This window comes from Ranitomeya imitator, chromosome 2 (assembly GCF_032444005.1).
Source record: "Ranitomeya imitator isolate aRanImi1 chromosome 2, aRanImi1.pri, whole genome shotgun sequence".
NCBI lineage: Eukaryota > Metazoa > Chordata > Amphibia > Anura > Dendrobatidae > Ranitomeya > Ranitomeya imitator.
In genome coordinates, this window is record NC_091283.1 from 445,327,491 (window position 1) to 445,345,074 (window position 17,584).

Genomic DNA, 17,584 nt, shown 5'->3' on the forward strand with positions numbered 1-17,584 from the left:
GCTCCTCCTGCTACATGGACTGCCACTGTCCGGTCCGTCTTCTCTTGGTCCCGGACAAGATGAGGCTTCACAAGGGTCAAAGTTGATCCGGAATCTCTTAGTCCCTGCATGCGTTTCCCATTAACCCACACGACCTGTCGATGCTGTTGTCGATTATCTGCCCAGGCTGCCTGCACGGGGTCTACTTCATGCAGCACTTCCTTCATGTCTTCCACCCCTTGGTTAGTTGTAGCCCCCAATGCCGGATCAGCTTCGCCTTGGTAGCAGTGTACAGCGGCCCGGCGGAAGGTAGCTGTTCCCGCCTTTGGCCACTGGGTATGCTGAGTCCGGTTGGGACATTGTCTTTGCAGGTGGCCCAGCTGATGGCAGGTGTGGCATCGCGCCCCAGGGGAACTGTGGTAGGCCGGGTTTCTAGCTGGTCCCCCTACAATCTTCGGTGGTTTGGGGCCCTCCAGGTCCATGGGCGGACCCCTAGTGACCATCTTTGATCCGAACAACTGAGGCCTCCTGGCGTCATGATGTTCATCGGCCAGACGAGCGGCTTCCTCAAGAGTCATTGACCGCCTGTCCCGAAGCCATTCCTGTGTCTCGGGGTTTAGTCCATTAAAGAATCGTTCTAACAAGTAGAGCTGGAGGACGTCCTCCTTAGTGGTTGCTTAGCTCCCTTGTACCCACTGTAGCAGTGACCGCCGTAATTTACAGGCCCATTCAGCGTGGGTATCGGTTACTCATTTTATAAGTCCGCGGAACTTTTGGCGGTATGCCTCTGGTGTCAGCGCATACCGGGCCAAGATCACTTCTTTGATCCGCTCATTGTCCATACAGTCCTCATCAGGTACCGTGCGATAGGCGTCCGTTGCCCGGCCTGTCAGCTTGCTGGCCAGAATCTGAACCCGTTCCTCCGGCTTCACTTGATGAAGGGCACACTGCCGCTCAAAGTCCTGCAGAAAGCCATCAATGTCTTCCTCTGCCTCCCCCAACTGTCAGAAGGCATTATACTGGATCTTTTTGTGGCTTACTGTTGAAGGTACCTGGGCGGAGGCCAGAGCTCCCCTTGCTCGCTGACTCTCCTCTCTCCGCTCTGCCATCTCCATCTTGGCCAGCTCCACTTTGGTCCGCTCTGCCATCTCCATCTGGTTAGCTCTATCCTGGTCCGCTCGGCCATCTCTTCCTTCAGATCAGTATGCACATCAGCCATCACCTCTCGTATGATCTCTACTGCAGGGTTTTGGCTGTTATGATCTGGTGACCTTGGAGCAGCATGAAAACCTTCACTGGAGTAGGTGGTAACTATACTGACCGCAAACCCTGATCTTAACACCGCACTAGAAGTAGCCATGGGGAGTGCCTAACAAAACCTAGACACCTCGACACAGCCGGAGTACTAAATACCCCTATAGATGGAAATAGGAATACTATCTTGCCTCAGAGCAGAACCCCAAAGAATAGGCAGCCCCCCACAAATAATGACTGTAAGTAGTAGAGGAAAAGAGACACACAGGCAGGAAACAAGATTTAGCAAATGAGGCCACACTAGCTAAATAGGAAAGAATAGGACAGGATACTAAGCGGTCAGTATTAACCCCTTTCTGACCTTGGACGGGATAGTACGTCCAAGGTCAGATCCCCTGCTTTGATGCAGGGCTCCGCGGTGAGCCCGCATCAAAGCCGGGACATGTCAGCTGTTTTGAACAGCTGACATGTGCCCGTAATAGGCCCGGGCAGAATTGCGATCATGCCCGCACCTATTAACTAGTTAAATGCCGCTGTCAAACGCAGACAGCGGCATTTAACTACCGCTTCCGGCCGGGCGGCCGGAAAAGACGTCATCGCCGACCCCCGTCACATGATCGGGGGTCGGCGATGCGTCTCCATTGTAACCATAGAGGTCCTTGAGACCTCTATGGTTACTGATCGCCGGTGGCTGTGAGCGCCACCCTGTGGTCGGCGCTCACAGCACAGTTGCATTTCTGCTACATAGCAGCAATCAGCAGATCGCTGCTAAGTAGCAGAGGCGATCGAGTTGTGCCTGCTTCTAGCCTCCCATGGAGGCTATTGAAACATGGCAAAAGTAAAAAAAAAAAGTTGAAAAAAATGTTAAAAAAATAAAAAAAAATATTAAAGTTTAAATCACCCCCCTTTCGCCCCAATCAAAATAAATCAATAAAAAAAATATCAAATCTACACATATTTGGTATCGCCACGCTCAGAATCGCCCGATCTATCAATTAAAAAAAAGCATTAACCTGATCGCTAAACAGCGTAGCGGGAAAAAAATTCGAAACACCAGAATTACGTTTTTTTGGTCGCCACGACATTGCATTAAAATGCAATAACGGGCAATCAAAAGAACGTATCTGCACCGAAATGCTATCATTAAAAACGTCATCTCGGCACGCAAAAAACAAGCCCTCAACCGACCCCAGATCACAAAAAATAGAGACGCTACGAGTATCGGAAAATGGCGCAATTTTTTTTTTTTTTTTTTTTTTTTTTTTAGCAAAGTTTGGAATTTTTTTTCACCACTTAGATAAAAAGTAACCTAGTCATGTTAGGTGTCTACGAACTCGTACTGACCTGGAGAATCATAATGTCAAGTCAGTTTTAGCATTTAGTGAACCTAGCAAAAAAAGCCAAACAAAAAACAAGTGTGGGACTGCACTTTTTTTGCAATTTCACCGCACTTGGAATTTTTTTCCCGTTTTCTAGTACACGACATGCTAAAATCAATGATGTCGTTCAAAAGTACAACTCGTTCCGCAAAAAATAAGCCCTCACATGGCCAAATTGACGGAAAAATAAAAAAGTTATGGCTCTGGGAAGGAGGGGAGTGAAAAACGAACACGTAAAAACGAAAAATCCCACGGTCATGAAGGGGTTAAAAAATCCTTCCAAAAAATCCACAGCAGAAAATACAAAAACTCCACAATCTAACTAAAGATGTGGAGTGTATATCTGCAACTCCAGAGAATCCAACAAGACTGAGAAAACACTGACACTGTCTAAGCTGGACAAGAGAAAAACAAATGAATAGCACAGAATACAAGCACACTGCATGTGTGCCTCAGAAACAGAAACAGACACTTATCTTTTGCTGAATTGGCAGCTAAGCAGGAGAAGCCAGAAAGTGATCCAACACTTCACAAGAAACATTGACAACTGGAAGGACTAATGAGTCCTGCAAACCTAAATACCCCAGTCAGATTTGTAATCAGCAGATACACCTGTCCAGAACTGCAGGCCAGGGACAACTGCATTACCACCTACAGCCACCGGAGGGAGCCCAAAAGCAGAATTCACAACAGTACCCCCCCCCCCCTTGAGGAGGGGTCACCGAACCCTCACCAGAGCCCCCAGGCCGAACAGGATGAGCCAGATGAAAGGCACGAACCAAATCAGCGGCATGGACATCAGAGGCAAAAACCCAAGAATTCTCCTCCTGGCCATAACCCTTCCATTTGACAAGGTACTGAAGCTTCCGCCTCGAAAAACGGGAATCCAAAATCTTCTCAACAACATATTCCAACTCCCCATCAACCAACACAGGGGCCGGAGGATCAACAGAGGGAAAAACGGGCTCCACATATTTCCGCAATAAAGATCTATGGAAGACATTATGGATAGCAAAAGAGGCCGGAAGCGCCAATCGAAAAGACACCGGATTAATAATCTCAGAAATCTTATAAGGACCAATAAACCGAGGCTTAAACTTAGGGGAAGAAACCTTCATAGGAACATGACGGGAAGACAACCAGACCAGATCCCCAACCCGAAGCCGGGAACCAACACACTGACGACGGTTAGCAAAACGTTGAGCCTCCTCCTGAGACAACACCAAATTGTCCACCACATGAGCCCAAATCTGCTGCAACCTGTCAACCACAGAATCCACACCAGGACAGTCAGAAGGCTCAACCTGCCCAGAAGAAAAACAAGGATGAAAACCAAAATTACAAAAGAAAGGCGAAACCAAAGTAGCCGAACTAGCCCGATTATTAAGGGCAAACTCGGCCAATGGCAAGAAGGCCACCCAAACATCCTGATCAGCAGACACAAAGCATCTCAAATAAGTCTCCAAAGTCTGATTAGTTCGCTCGGTCTGGCCATTTGTCTGAGGATGAAATGCAGAAGAAAAAGACAAATCAATGCCCAGCTTAGCACAAAAGGCCCGCCAAAACCTAGAAACAAACTGGGAACCTCTGTCGGACACAATATTTTCTGGAATACCATGCAAACGAACCACATGCTGAAAAAACAACGGAATCAAATCAGAAGAGGAAGGCAATTTAGGCAAAGGCACCAAATGAACCATCTTAGAGAACCGGTCACAAACAACTCAGATAACAGACATCTTCTGGGAGACCGGAAGATCAGAAATAAAATCCATCGAAATATGCGTCCAGGGCCTCTCAGGGACTGGCAATGGCAAAAGCAACCCACTAGCACGGGAACAACAAGGCTTGGCCCGCGCACAAGTCCCACAGGACTGCACAAAAGAACGCACATCACGTGACAAAGAAGGCCACCAAAAGGACCTACCAACCAAGTCTCTGGTACCAAAAATGCCAGGATGACCAGCCAACACGGAACAGTGAAACTCAGAAATCACTCTACTAGTCCATCTGTCAGGAACAAACAGTTTCCCCACAGGACAGCGGTCAGGTTTGTCAGCCTGAAACTCCTGAAGAACCCCTCGTAAATCAGGGGAAATGGTAGAAAGGACAACCCCTTCTTTCAGAATACCGACCGGTTCCAAGACCTCAGGAGAATCAGGCAAAAAACTCCTAGAGAGGGCATCAGCCTTAATATACTTAGAACCCGGAAGGTATGAGACCACAAAATCAAAACGGGAAAAAAACAAGGCCCATCGAGCCTGTCTAGGATTCAGCCGTTTGACAGACTCGAGGTAAATCAGATTCTTATGATCGGTCAAGACCACAATTCGGTGCTTAGCTCCCTCAAGCCAATGTCGCCACTCCTCAAACGCCCACTTCATAGCCAACAACTCCCGATTGCCGACATCATAATTGCGTTCAGCAGGCGAAAACTTACGGGAAAAGAAGGCACACGGTTTCATTAAGGAACCAACAGGATCCCTCTGAGACAAAACGGCCCCTGCCCCAATCTCAGAAGCACCAACTTCAACCTGAAACGGAAGAGAAACATCCGGTTGGTGCAACACCGGAGCAGAAGTAAATCGACGTTTAAGCTCCTGAAAGGCAGAGACAGCCGCAGAGGACCAATTCGCCACATCAGCGCCTTTCTTCGTCAAATCGGTCAAGGGTTTAACCACGCTGGAAAAATTAGCAATGAAACGGCGATAAAAATTTGCAAAACCCAAAAATTTCTGAAGACTCTTCATGGATGTGGGCTGAATCCAATCATGAATGGCCTGAACCTTAACCGGATCCATCTCTATAGACGAGGGAGAAAAAATGAAGCCCAAAAAAGAAACCTTCTTCACCCCAAAGAGACACTTAGACCCTTTCACAAACAAAGCATTGTCACGAAGGATCTGAAATACCATCCTGACCTGTTGCACATGAGACTCCCAATCATCGGAAAAAATCAAAATATCGTCCAAATATACAATCAAGAATTTATCAAGATAAGTCCGGAAGATATCATGCATGAAGGACTGAAAAACAGATGGAGCATTAGAGAGTCCGAATGGCATGACAAGGTATTCAAAATGGCCTTTGGGCGTGTTAAACGCAGTTTTCCATTCATCACCCTGCTTAATACGAACAAGATTATATGCCCCCCGAAGGTCAATCTTCGTAAACCAACTAGCTCCCTTAATCCTAGCAAACAAATCAGAAAGCAAAGGTAAATGGTATTGAAACTTGACCGTGATCTTATTCAAGAGGCGATAATCAATACAGGGTCTCAAGGAACCATCTTTTTTAGCAACAAAAAAGAACGCCGCTCCCAACGGTGAAGAAGATGGTCGAATATGCCCTTTCTCCAAAGACTCCTTAATATAGCTCCGCATGGCGGTATGTTCAGGCACAGACAGGTTGAAAAGTCGACCCTTAGGAAACTTACAGCCTGGAATTAAGTCAATAGCACAATCGCAGTCCCTGTGCGGTGGAAGGAAACTGGACTTGGGCTCATCGAATACATCCTGAAAATCAGACAAAAACTCTGGAATTTCAGAAGAGGAAGAAGAGAAGATTGACATCAAGGGAACATCATTATGAACCCCCTGACAACCCCAACTAGTCACAGACATGGACTTCCAATCCAACACAGGATTATGTACCTGCAACCACGAAAAACCCAGCACGATAGCATCATGCAAATTATGCAACACCAGAAATCGACAATCTTCCTGATGGGCTGGCGCCATGCGCATGGTCACCTGTGTCCAAAACTGGAGCTTATTTTTAGCCAAGGGTGTAGCATCAATGCCCCTTAAAGGAATAGGGTTCTGCAAAGGCTGCAAGGGAAAACCACAACGCTTGGCAAACTCAAAATCCATTAAGTTCAAGGCGGCGCCTGAATCCACAAACGCCATGACAGAAAATGATGACAATGAGCAGATCAGGTAAGTGAAAACACCGTGTGCACAGTCACTATATGGTGCATAGACTAGGTTCCCAGACCATCAATACAAATAAAAAAGAAGTCTAGCACTCATCTTCAGCAAACGTGGAATAGATTTATTTGTAGCACTTGAAACGTTTCAGTCCAAAGGGACTTTCATCAGTCACGTGCTAATGATAGCCAGTAGGGCTGTGTTCATGGGAAAAGAAACAGTATCCAATCAATGTACAAAGACGCCGCCACTCTATAGGGCACAAAGGATAGGAGTAATATAACTTAGGCAGAGTGCTAATATGGTGGGGCGATGACCACCTATAAAGTAAAACACCTGCAGTCTGAGGATGATGGTAACAGGAGAAAAAGAGGCACGACCTCCAGACACGGAATCCACCGCAAGTCTCAGATGAGTGCTAGACTTCTTTTTTATTTGTAATGAGCAGATCAGGGACACAGATAACAAAAATTTAGGTTGTACAGTACTGATGGTAATTGAACTGGCGATCCTCTTTGTCCGCTTAGGGCAGACAGAAATGACATGAGAAGCGTCGCCACAATAATAACACAACCTATTCTGACGTCTGAAACCTTGTCGTTCCATTCTAGACAGAATCCTATCACACTGCATTGGCTCAGGAATTTGCTCTGAGGATAACGCCACAGCACGCACAATTCTGCGCTCCCGCAAGCGCCTGTCAATCTGAATGGCCAGAGACATAGAATCACTCAGACCGGAAGGCGTGGGAAACCCCACCATAACATCTTTAACGGATTCAGAAAGACCCTTTCTGAAAATTGCCGCCAAAGCATCATTATTCCATTTAGTCAACACCGACCATTTTCTGAATTTCTGACACTACAATTCTGCCGCCTCTTGACCCTGAGACAGGGCCAACAAGGTATTCTCAGCTTGATCCACAGAATTAGGTTCATCATATAACAATCCCAAAGCCTGAAAAAAGGAGTCTACATCAAGCAAAGCCGGATTCCCAGATTCCAGGGAAAATGCCCAATCCGGCGGGTTGCCACGCAGCAGGGAGATGACGATTTTAACCTGCTGAACGGAATGACCGGAGGATCGAGGTCTCAAAGCATAAAACAGTTTACAGTTGTTTTTAAAACTCAAAAATTTGGACCTGTCACCAAAAAAACAAATCAGGAGTAGGAATCTTCGGTTCTAAAACAGGAGTTTGAACAATATAATCAGAAATACCCTGTACCCTAGCAGCAAGCTGGTCTACACGAGAAGCTAATTCCTGAACATTCATGCTAGTACAAGGCTCTTCAGCCACCCAGGGATAAAGAGGGAGGAGAAGACAAAGTAGACTGAAGAAAAAAAATGGCTCAAGACCTTTCTTCCCTTCTTCTGAGATGCATTTAACTCATTATGGGCCAGTTGTACTGTTATGATCTGGTGACCTTGGAGCAGCATGAAAACCTTCACTGGAGTAGGTGGTAACTATACTGACCGCAAACCCTGATCTTAACACCGCAACTAGAAGTAGCCGTGGGGTGTGCCTAACAAAACCTAGACACCTCGACACAGCCGGAGTACTAAATACCCCTATAGATGGAAATAGGAATACTATCTTGCCTCAGAGCAGAATCCCAAAGAATAGGCAGCCCCCCACAAATAATGACTGTAAGTAGTAGAGGAAAAGAGACACACAGGCAGGAAACAAGATTTAGCAAATGAGGCCACACTAGCTAAATAGGAAAGAATAGGACAGGATACTAAGCGGTCAGTATTAAAAAATCCTTCCAAAAAATCCACAGCAGAAAATACAAAAACTCCACCATCTAACTAAAGATGTGGAGTGTATATCTGCAACTCCAGAGAATCCAACAAGACTGAGAAAACACTGACACTGTCTAAGCTGGACAAGAGAAAAACAAATGAATAGCACAGAATACAAGCACACTGCATGTGTGCCTCAGAAACAGAAACAGACACTTATCTTTTGCTGAATTGGCAGCTAAGCAGGAGAAGCCAGAAAGTGATCCAATACTTCACAAGAAACATTGACAACTGGCAAGGACTAATGAGTCCTGCAAATCTAAATACCCCAGTCAGATTTGCAATCAGCAGATACACCTGTCCAGAACTGCAGGCCAGGGACAACTGCATTACCACCTACAGCCACCGGAGGGAGCCCAAAAGCAGAATTCACAACATTTGGCCATAGAACGCCAGTCTGTTCTTTACCTGCCTCTGGAATTCAGTCTCCTCCACGTTCACATTGGGGGGCGCTGCACTGTCGTGTTCCATGATGGCTGCTATCAAATCCGCTTTTGTTTTGTTGCTGGCGATTAACCCTCGGGCTTCCACCAGATCTTTTAATGTAGTCCTCTTTAACTTCTGGTAGTTGTCTTCCATTCATTCCTTTCCTCCTGTAGAAGGGGTATCACATCCCTCTGTCTGCCACCAGTGTAACGGGGTCTACTGTGCTGTGGTACCTCTTTCAGCACCCCCCGTGTTTCAGGAGGTCCACTCTGCTTTTGCTGGATTCTGAATGAAGGACGCTGGCTGGAATTCCTTGATTACGTGAGAGCATATAAAAGCTGACTGCTACTCCACGTATTTCCAGTCTAAAAGAACACACTTTATTCACAGCACACAGAATATATAACACAGATACACAGGGCAGGCCAATAGAAAAAGCAGGCCAGACATACATTACAATAGCCGCAGGGGGCCGGAGCCTGCTGATATTTACTGTGGGAATTACAAAGGTGGGGGAAGTCAAAAGGAGAATATCTTGTCCCCTCTGACCAGGGGCACAGCCTGTGGACTGATGCATTTCACATGGAACCTATTATACATAATATATACTGCATAAGATATTCTTGGTGCTGGGGGTTCTGTAACAGCCCTCATTACCTTCCTCGGTACACCTATTGTGCTCATATCACCTGCCATACCCCTTCCTCTACTTTCCCCTCCCTGCGTGGAGTATACCCCTGTTCCAGTAATGTTAACTTTAACCCTTGCTTTGCCTCCTGTCCGTTACTGCATCCCGCAACCTGCTCACAGGTACAGTGCCCACTAGTGCCCTCATTATGCCGACTACATCTATGGCCCACATAGTGGCGGGTGCTGGACCTCCAGCCCTGACTCCGGCCATCATGAGCCCGGTAACCAGACCACAGGGTTCTCATCCCATCTTCATCCTACAGTCCTGATCGGCGCTGTCTCTCTGCATGCTCTTATAGCAGGTAGAGCAGGCGTTCATCACGCCGCTCCAGATCTTCTAGGCGTAGTCCCCGATCCAGATGGCTCTTCTTTGGCTTATAATATATATACATTTAAAAAAAAAACTTATTTGTTAGAGCAAATTCCTATTGTCATGGCTGTTGCCATCTGGGGTTCCTCTCTCCGGGATAGACTAATTTGCTTTTGGATAGACAACAGGAGTATGGTGCACTACAGAAATCATCTGGCATCCTCGATCCCTCCGATCACCAATTGCTTGGCTTTACAATGCAAAATTTTAACATCTGGTTTGGCTCGCCACATCCCAGGTACTAACAATGTAAACACTGACTCTCTTTCTCTTTTAGTTGGCAGAAATTTTGAGATTGTTTACCCACGGCTAAAGTGGAGGGGTAATCATGCCCGTCCCTCATGTGGCAATTGGTGGAGGACGATCAATGGACCTGGTGAGATCCTCGGTAGCCCCGTCTACATGGCTTTCTTACGGTAAGGCGTGGAGGGAGTGATGTCATTTAGTGGGGGATAGACCGATATTGTCATCCTATGATACCCATTTCGAAGTTACCATTTATTACTTCACCTTCCAAAAAACAGATACAAAGGGAAAATGGAGTCATCACCCCTTGCAACCAATCAGCTTCCTGCTCTCATTTTTCAGGGACCTTTTGAAAAATGTAAAGTGTGACCTGACTGGTCACTATCGATAACTGCTATGCTGCATACAATATATTATATAGATCAAAAATTAGACTTTACTACAGTCAGACTGGAAATGTGCATCCATTATATCACGCTTCAAGCAATATAATATCATGGAGGCCCTGTTCTCAGTGTGGTCACCTCCACACCTTTATATCCATCATATCATGCTTCATGTATAATAACATGGAGGCCCTGCCCTCAGTGTGATGTCACTGCCACACGCTGGTTACCTGGCTACCGGTTAAACAGCAATCAGCTGTGTCCTCTGCAAGGAAGCTGTGTGTACAGAGACATGGCAGCCGCCCCCCAGGACCAGGGCAAACACAGCAACCTAGTGGCACAAGACATGATCTGGTAACATAATGCTGCCTCTTATCTGTGTACATAATGGGGAGCGGAGTGTATATAATGGACATACTGGTGTGTCCTAGTGTACTCAGGATATGACGAGTGTACACAGGCACATAATACTTTATAATGTGTGTATATAGGGTATATAAAAAGGATATACCGTATATAGGATATTATAATTATATAATGTGTTTGAGTATATAACAAGGATATAGTGTCTGTATGGGGCATATAACAAGTATATACTGTGTATATATGGTATATAACAAGTATATACTGTGTGTTTATAGGGTATATAACAGAATGTAGTGTGTGTACAGGGTATATAACAAGTATATACATTGCGTATATAGGGTATATATAAAGGATATATTATGAATATAGGGTATATAGCAGTGATATATTGTACCGAGTATATAAAAATGATATGTAATGTGTATATAGGGTATATAACAAGGATGTATTGTGTATAACATAATAATCATATAGTGTGTATAGAGTATATAATAAGGATATAGTGTCAGTGTAGAGCATATAACAAGGATATAGTGTGTGTATATAGGGTATGTTACAAGTATATACTGTGTGTATATAGTATATGAGAAGTACTGTGAGAAAATAAGTATTTGATATAATTGTTACAGGTGTCTTTTATGAAGATAACGGGTTCAAACAGGTTTAATTAATACAGGTAATGAGTGCAGAGTAGGAGGGCTTCTTAAAGAAAAACTAAGGGTATGTGTCCACGTTCAGGATTGCATCAGGATTTCATCAGGATTTTATGTCAGTATTTGTAAGCCAAAACCAGGAGTGGGTGATAAATGCAGAAGTGGTGCATATGTTTCTATTATACTTTTCCTCCAATTGTTCCACTCCTGGTTTTGGCTTACAAATACTGGCATAAAATCCTGACCAAATCCTGAACGTGGACACATACCCTTAGGGTATGTGTCCACGTTCAGGATTGCATCAGGATTTGGTCAGGATTTTCCATCAGTTTTTGTAAGCCAAAACCAGGAGTGGAACAATTAGCGGAAAAGTATAATAGAAACATATGCACCACTTCTGTATTTATCACCCACTCCTGGTTTTGGCTTACAAAAACTGATGGAAAATCCTGACCAAATCCTGATGCAATCCTGAACGTGGACACATACCCTAACAGGTCTGTGAGAGCCAGAATTATTGCTGGTTGGCAGGTGATCAAATAGTTATTTCATGCAATAAAATGCTATTTAATTATTTAAAAATCATGCAATGTGATTTTCTGGTTTTTATTTTTAGATTCTGTCTCTCACAGTTGAAGTGCACCTACGATAAAAATAACAGACCTCTCCATTCTTTGTAGGTGGGAAAACTTCCAAATCTGCAGTGAATCAAATACTTTTTTCCCCACTGTATATGCTGTGTGCACATATATTTGTATGCATACGGCTGTATAATGGAGGTATGATGTATATAATGTGGATGTCAATAGATACATAGACAGAGGTGGGCTACGTATATGGTATAGGATTGTGTGATTTAACATATACACAATAGTTTAAGCGGGCACCATCAAAATATTCCAATAAAGGGGGATCACCATATGCATACTAAATGAACAGTAGTAACACACAAGAGCAAGCGTATGCATCACAATAGGGATCACCACAATATATTAATTAATAGAAAACAGTCTTTATTCAAAAGGACAACGTGTACAAAAACATTTAAAAACATTTAAAAACAAATACACAACAATATTGGGTCCTCCACAATAACACAATAAGTACTGACAAAGATTGTGCAACCCACACAGCTAGTACAAATATTAAATCTCTATAGAGTATAAGTTACCATAAGTACCGATACCGCACCCAATGCCCGTGTGCACCTAATAACTATAAGGGTATGTTCACACGTTCCTGATTTCCATCCTTTTTTTTTCAGGACTGAAACCGCAGCTCTTTGCAGAAAACGCAGGTCCTTTTTTTGGTGCTTTTTTGGTGCGTTTTTTTATGCGTTTTTTGATGCGTTTTTTTATGCAGTTTTCTATGCAGAGTCTGTGTGTTTTCTAGGAAGTTTTTTAGGGTTAAAATGGCTGAAAATACCCTAACCCTACCCCTACCCCTACCCCTAACCCTACCCCTAACCCTACCCCTAACCCTACCCCTAACCCTACCCCTAACCCTACCCCTAACCCTAACCCTACCCCTAACCTTAACCCTATTCTAACCTTAGTGGAAAAAAAAAATTTCTTAATTTTTTTATTGTCCCTACCTATGGGGGTGACAAAGGGGGGGGGGGGTGTCATTTACTATTTTTTTTAATTTGATCACTGAGATAGGTTATATCTCAGTGATCAAAATGCACTTTGGAACGAATCTGCCGGCCGGCAGATTCGGCGGGCGCACTGCGCATGCGCCCGCCATTTTGCAAGATGGCGGCGCCCAGGGAGAAGACGGCCGGACGGACATCGGGAGGCCGGGTAAGTATAAGGGGGGGAGATTAGGGCACGGGGGGGGGGGCATCGGAGCACGGGGGGGGGGCATCGGAGCATGGGGTGGGGGGCATCGGAGCACGGGGGGGCATCGGAGCATGGGGGGGTGGGATCGGGGCAGCCACACTCCGCCCACGCACTTCCGCCCGCTTCCCCGCACTTCCTGCTGCAGCGGTTCGGCACCACAAACCGCAATAAAACCCGCAGATATATTTTTGATCTGCGGGTTTTACTGCGGGTTTGACCTCACAATGGAGGTCTATGGGTGCAGAACCGCTGCGGCTCCGAAAAAAGAAGTGACATGGTACTTCTTTTTTACCGCGGCTATTCAGCGCGGCTTTTTTTCCCGATTCCCGCATCATGTGGACAGTGGTTCCTGTTTTCCATAGGGTACATTGTACTGTACCCTGCATGGAAAACAGCTGCGGAACCGCAGCGGCAAAAACGCTGTGGTTCCGCAGAAAAAAACGCACTGTGTGAACATGGCCTAAAGGTCTCTCAAGGTACTGGGCAAGAGCATAATCCTAAATGGGACACAGGCGAGCGTAGTACACTAACATGAATCTCTACCTAATAGGAATCTACCTCCAGACATACATAAGGCACAATAGTTACCCCACTACGTCCTCCTGAGGGTCCACAGTGGTATATCACCCAGTCCCAGTGCCAGCAAACCTAAAGGCAGTGTAAAGCTAACAGGCCCATCAGGTCGGATCAGTCAAGCTGTGTGGGTGCTAAGACCCACGCGTATCGACGCTCAAGGCGTCTTTCTCAAGGTCAGTGTGGTCTTGTCCACGTCATTACCTTATATAAGTATAGTCCAAAATCATGCTCTGAGCCGCAACCGCTGTGACGGGGCATGGCGCCGCCGGGAGATCCACCCGGCGTCATGCAGGTTACACTGCGCAGGCGCTAAGGGCGCTGGAATCCCAGGAGGCAAAGCGCGGGCTTCGGTCATGCGCATTGCCGCCAGTGTCCGGACATGGACTCCATGGAAACAAGAGGCGTACGTTGAATATGGTACGCCCACCAGTCATCGGGGTCTACGGGTCTCCCAGCGCAATTAGTTATCTAAGACCCTGATACCGTTCCGCACCCAACAGCTGCTACCACCAGGGGAAGATAGTAAAATCCCCCTAGCGCACAATACATAATGATGCAGTGGTGCAATAATAAGCCGCATAAAAATGACACAGCCTGGACGGTCAGTTGTAATGTAACCATATCGGCCACTAGTGCCATCCCACAAAATAATGCTGCCGCCAACCCCCTCGCCGTAGAACACAGCAGAGTGGGAGCGGGAACATAGCCAAAAGGGGTATAAAAATACCCAACAGCCCAGTCACATCAGTTGCGGGGGAGATACGGATCACGTAGGCACACATACAACATACATACAGTCAAACCATAACCCTGGCCAGGGTACAAGCACCAACATGTCCATAATACATCCAACCACAGCGGTCGAGCAGAATATCCCCAATATTCAAGATTTGTATGATTTCAAAATCAATCCTATCGGAACTAGGGGCGAAGGTAGGTACTAATATCAGGGGAACCTCCCCCAACATACCAATTCCGCCCAGGGAAATGTGGGCACCAAGTCTGGTAACTACAGAGAAGGTTCAGGGACCAAGAATGATCCTGATGGTTTCTTCAGTAAAAATAAGTTCAACTGAGAAAGAGGTTGTTGGGTCAAGAGTGGCTGTAATATTCTACAGCCACCCAAGATATTATTAGGCCCAAAAGGGGGATGCACATCACAAATTTATCAAACAAGGAGAGACATTACATAATATACTGCAAGTTTGATAACTCTTCATTTCCAGTTCTTCCAGGTGTTGTCTACGCGTGTAGGATTATGGTTCCCGTAGTAATCAGGGATTGGGATCCTCGGCATCTATTCAGGCTGCCAGCCACCTGTAGAGTCATTCATGTTACCTATACGGGAAAATCAAAAAAATATATAGGTTTAGCACCTGAGGGTGCCAACAGTTAGCCCTCCTGATGAGCCCAGGCACACGGCAAGCCTGTAGTTACCAGACTTGGTGCCCACATTTCCCTGGGCGGAATTGGTATGTTGGGGGAGGTTCCCCTGATATTAGTACCTACCTTCGCCCCTTGTTCCAATAGGATTGATTTTGAAATCATACAAATCTTGAATATTGGGGATATTCTGCTCGACCGCTGTGGTTGGATGTATTATGGACATGTTGGTGCTTGTACCCTGGCCAGGGTTATGGTTTGACTGTATGTATGTTGTATGTGTGCCTACGTGATCCGTATCTCCCCCGCAACTGATGTGACTGGGGTGTTGGGTATTTTTATACCCCTTTTGGCTACGTTGCCGCTCCCACTCTGCTGTGTTCTACGGCGAGGGGGTTGGCGGCAGCATTATTTTGTGGGATGGCACTAGTGGCCGATATGGTTACATTACAACTGACCGTCCAGGCTGTGTCATTTTTATGCGGCTTATTATTGCACCGCTGCATCATTATGTATTGTGCGCTAGGGGGATTTTACTATCTTCCCCTGGTGGTAGCAGCTGTTGGGTGCGGAACGGTATCAGGGTCTTAGATAACTAATTGCGCTGGGAGACCCGTGGAGCCCGATGACTGGTGGGCGTACCATATTCAACGTACGCCTCTTGTTTCCATGGAGTCCATGTCCGGACACTGGCGGCAATGCGCATGACCGAAGCCCGCGCTTTTCCTCCTGGGATTCCGGCGCCCTTAGCGCCTGCGCAGTGTAACCTGCATGACGCCGGGTGGATCTCCCGGCGCCGCCATGCCCCGTCACAGCGGTTGCGGCTCAGAGCATGATTTTGGACTATACTTATATAAGGTAATGACGTGGACAAGACCACACTGACCTTGAGAAAGACGCCTTGAGCGTCGATACGCGTGGGTCTTAGCACCCACACAGCTTGACTGATCCGACCTAATGGGCCTGTTAGCTTTACACTGCCTTTAGGTTTGCTGGCACTGGGACTGGGTGATATACCACTGTGGACCCTCAGGAGGACGTAGTGGGGTAACTATTGTGCCTTATGTATGTCTGGAGGTAGATTCCTATTAGGTAGAGATTCATGTTAGGGTACTACGCTCGCCTGTGTCCCATTTAGGATTATGCTCTTGCCCAGTACCTTGAGAGACCTTTATAGTTATTAGGTGCACACGGGCATTGGGTGCGGTATCGGTACTTATGGTAACTTATACTCTATAGAGATTTAATATTTGTACTAGCTGTGTGGGTTGCACAATCTTTGTCAATACTTATTGTGTTATTTTGGAGGACCCAATATTGTTGTGTATTTGTTTTTAAATGTTTTTAAATGTTTTTGTACACGTTGTCCTTTTGAATAAAGACTGTTTTCTATTAATTAATATATTGTGGTGATCCCTATTGTGATGCATACGCTTTCTCTTGTGTGTTAGGATTGTGTGATTTACCATCATGAATTATTTAGGGTGAGGATTGCTGGCTGCACAGTGATCTGATTGTATCTCATTACGTGGTCTCAATCACATTCGTTATGAGACTTTTAGAAAGTTAAATATACAATTGCACTAAAGCACAGTATCTGCATGACTATTACTAGTACACACGTGGTCAAAATTGTTGGTACCCCTCGTTTAATGACAGAAAAACCCACAATGGTCACAGAAATAACTTGAATCTGACAAAAGTAATAATGAATAAAAAAAAATCTGTGAAAATGAACAAATAAAAGTCAGACATTGCTTTTCAACCATGCTTCCACAGAATTTAAAAAAAACAAAAACATCTCATGAAATAGGCCTGGACAGAAATGATGGTACCCTTAACTTAATATTTTGTTGCACAACCTCTTGAGGCAATCATTGCAATCAAACCATTCCTGTAACTGTCAATGAGACTTCTGCACCTCTCCACAGGTATTTTGGCCCACTCCTCAAGAGCAAACTGCTCCAGTTGTCTTGTGTTTGAAGGTTGACTTTTCCAAATGGCATGTTTTAGCTAGATGCTAAATAGGATTTAGGTCAGGGCTCATAGAAGGCCACTTCCGAATAGTCCAATGGTTTCCTCTTAGTCATTCTTGGGTGTTTTTAGCTGTATCTTTTAGGTCATTATCCTGTTGCAAGAACCATGACCTGCAACTGAGACCAGGCTCTCTGACACTGGGCAGCACATTTCTCTCTAGAATCCCTTGATAGTCTTGAGATTTCATTGTACCCCGCACAGATTCTAGACCCCCTGTGCCAGATGCAGCAAAGTAGCCCCAGAACGTAACAGAGCCTCCTCCATGT

At 45.6% G+C, this 17,584-nt stretch overlaps 1 protein-coding gene across 2 annotated transcripts in view; it reads left to right on the plus strand.

Annotated features, from left to right (window-relative positions):
• CIMIP1 (ciliary microtubule inner protein 1) overlaps positions 1–17,584 on the plus strand; it is a 43,493-nt gene that overhangs the window by 14,961 nt on the left and 10,948 nt on the right. The window contains exon 2 of one of the 2 annotated variants that reach the window (XM_069750967.1): positions 10,108–10,246. In XM_069750967.1, coding sequence (XP_069607068.1) covers positions 10,233–10,246 — 14 coding nt within the window. In that variant the 5' untranslated portion in view covers positions 10,108–10,232. Of the gene's footprint in view, positions 1–10,107; positions 10,247–10,718; positions 10,817–17,584 lie in introns of those variants that run through there. The other variant, XM_069750966.1, reaches the window with a different exon arrangement.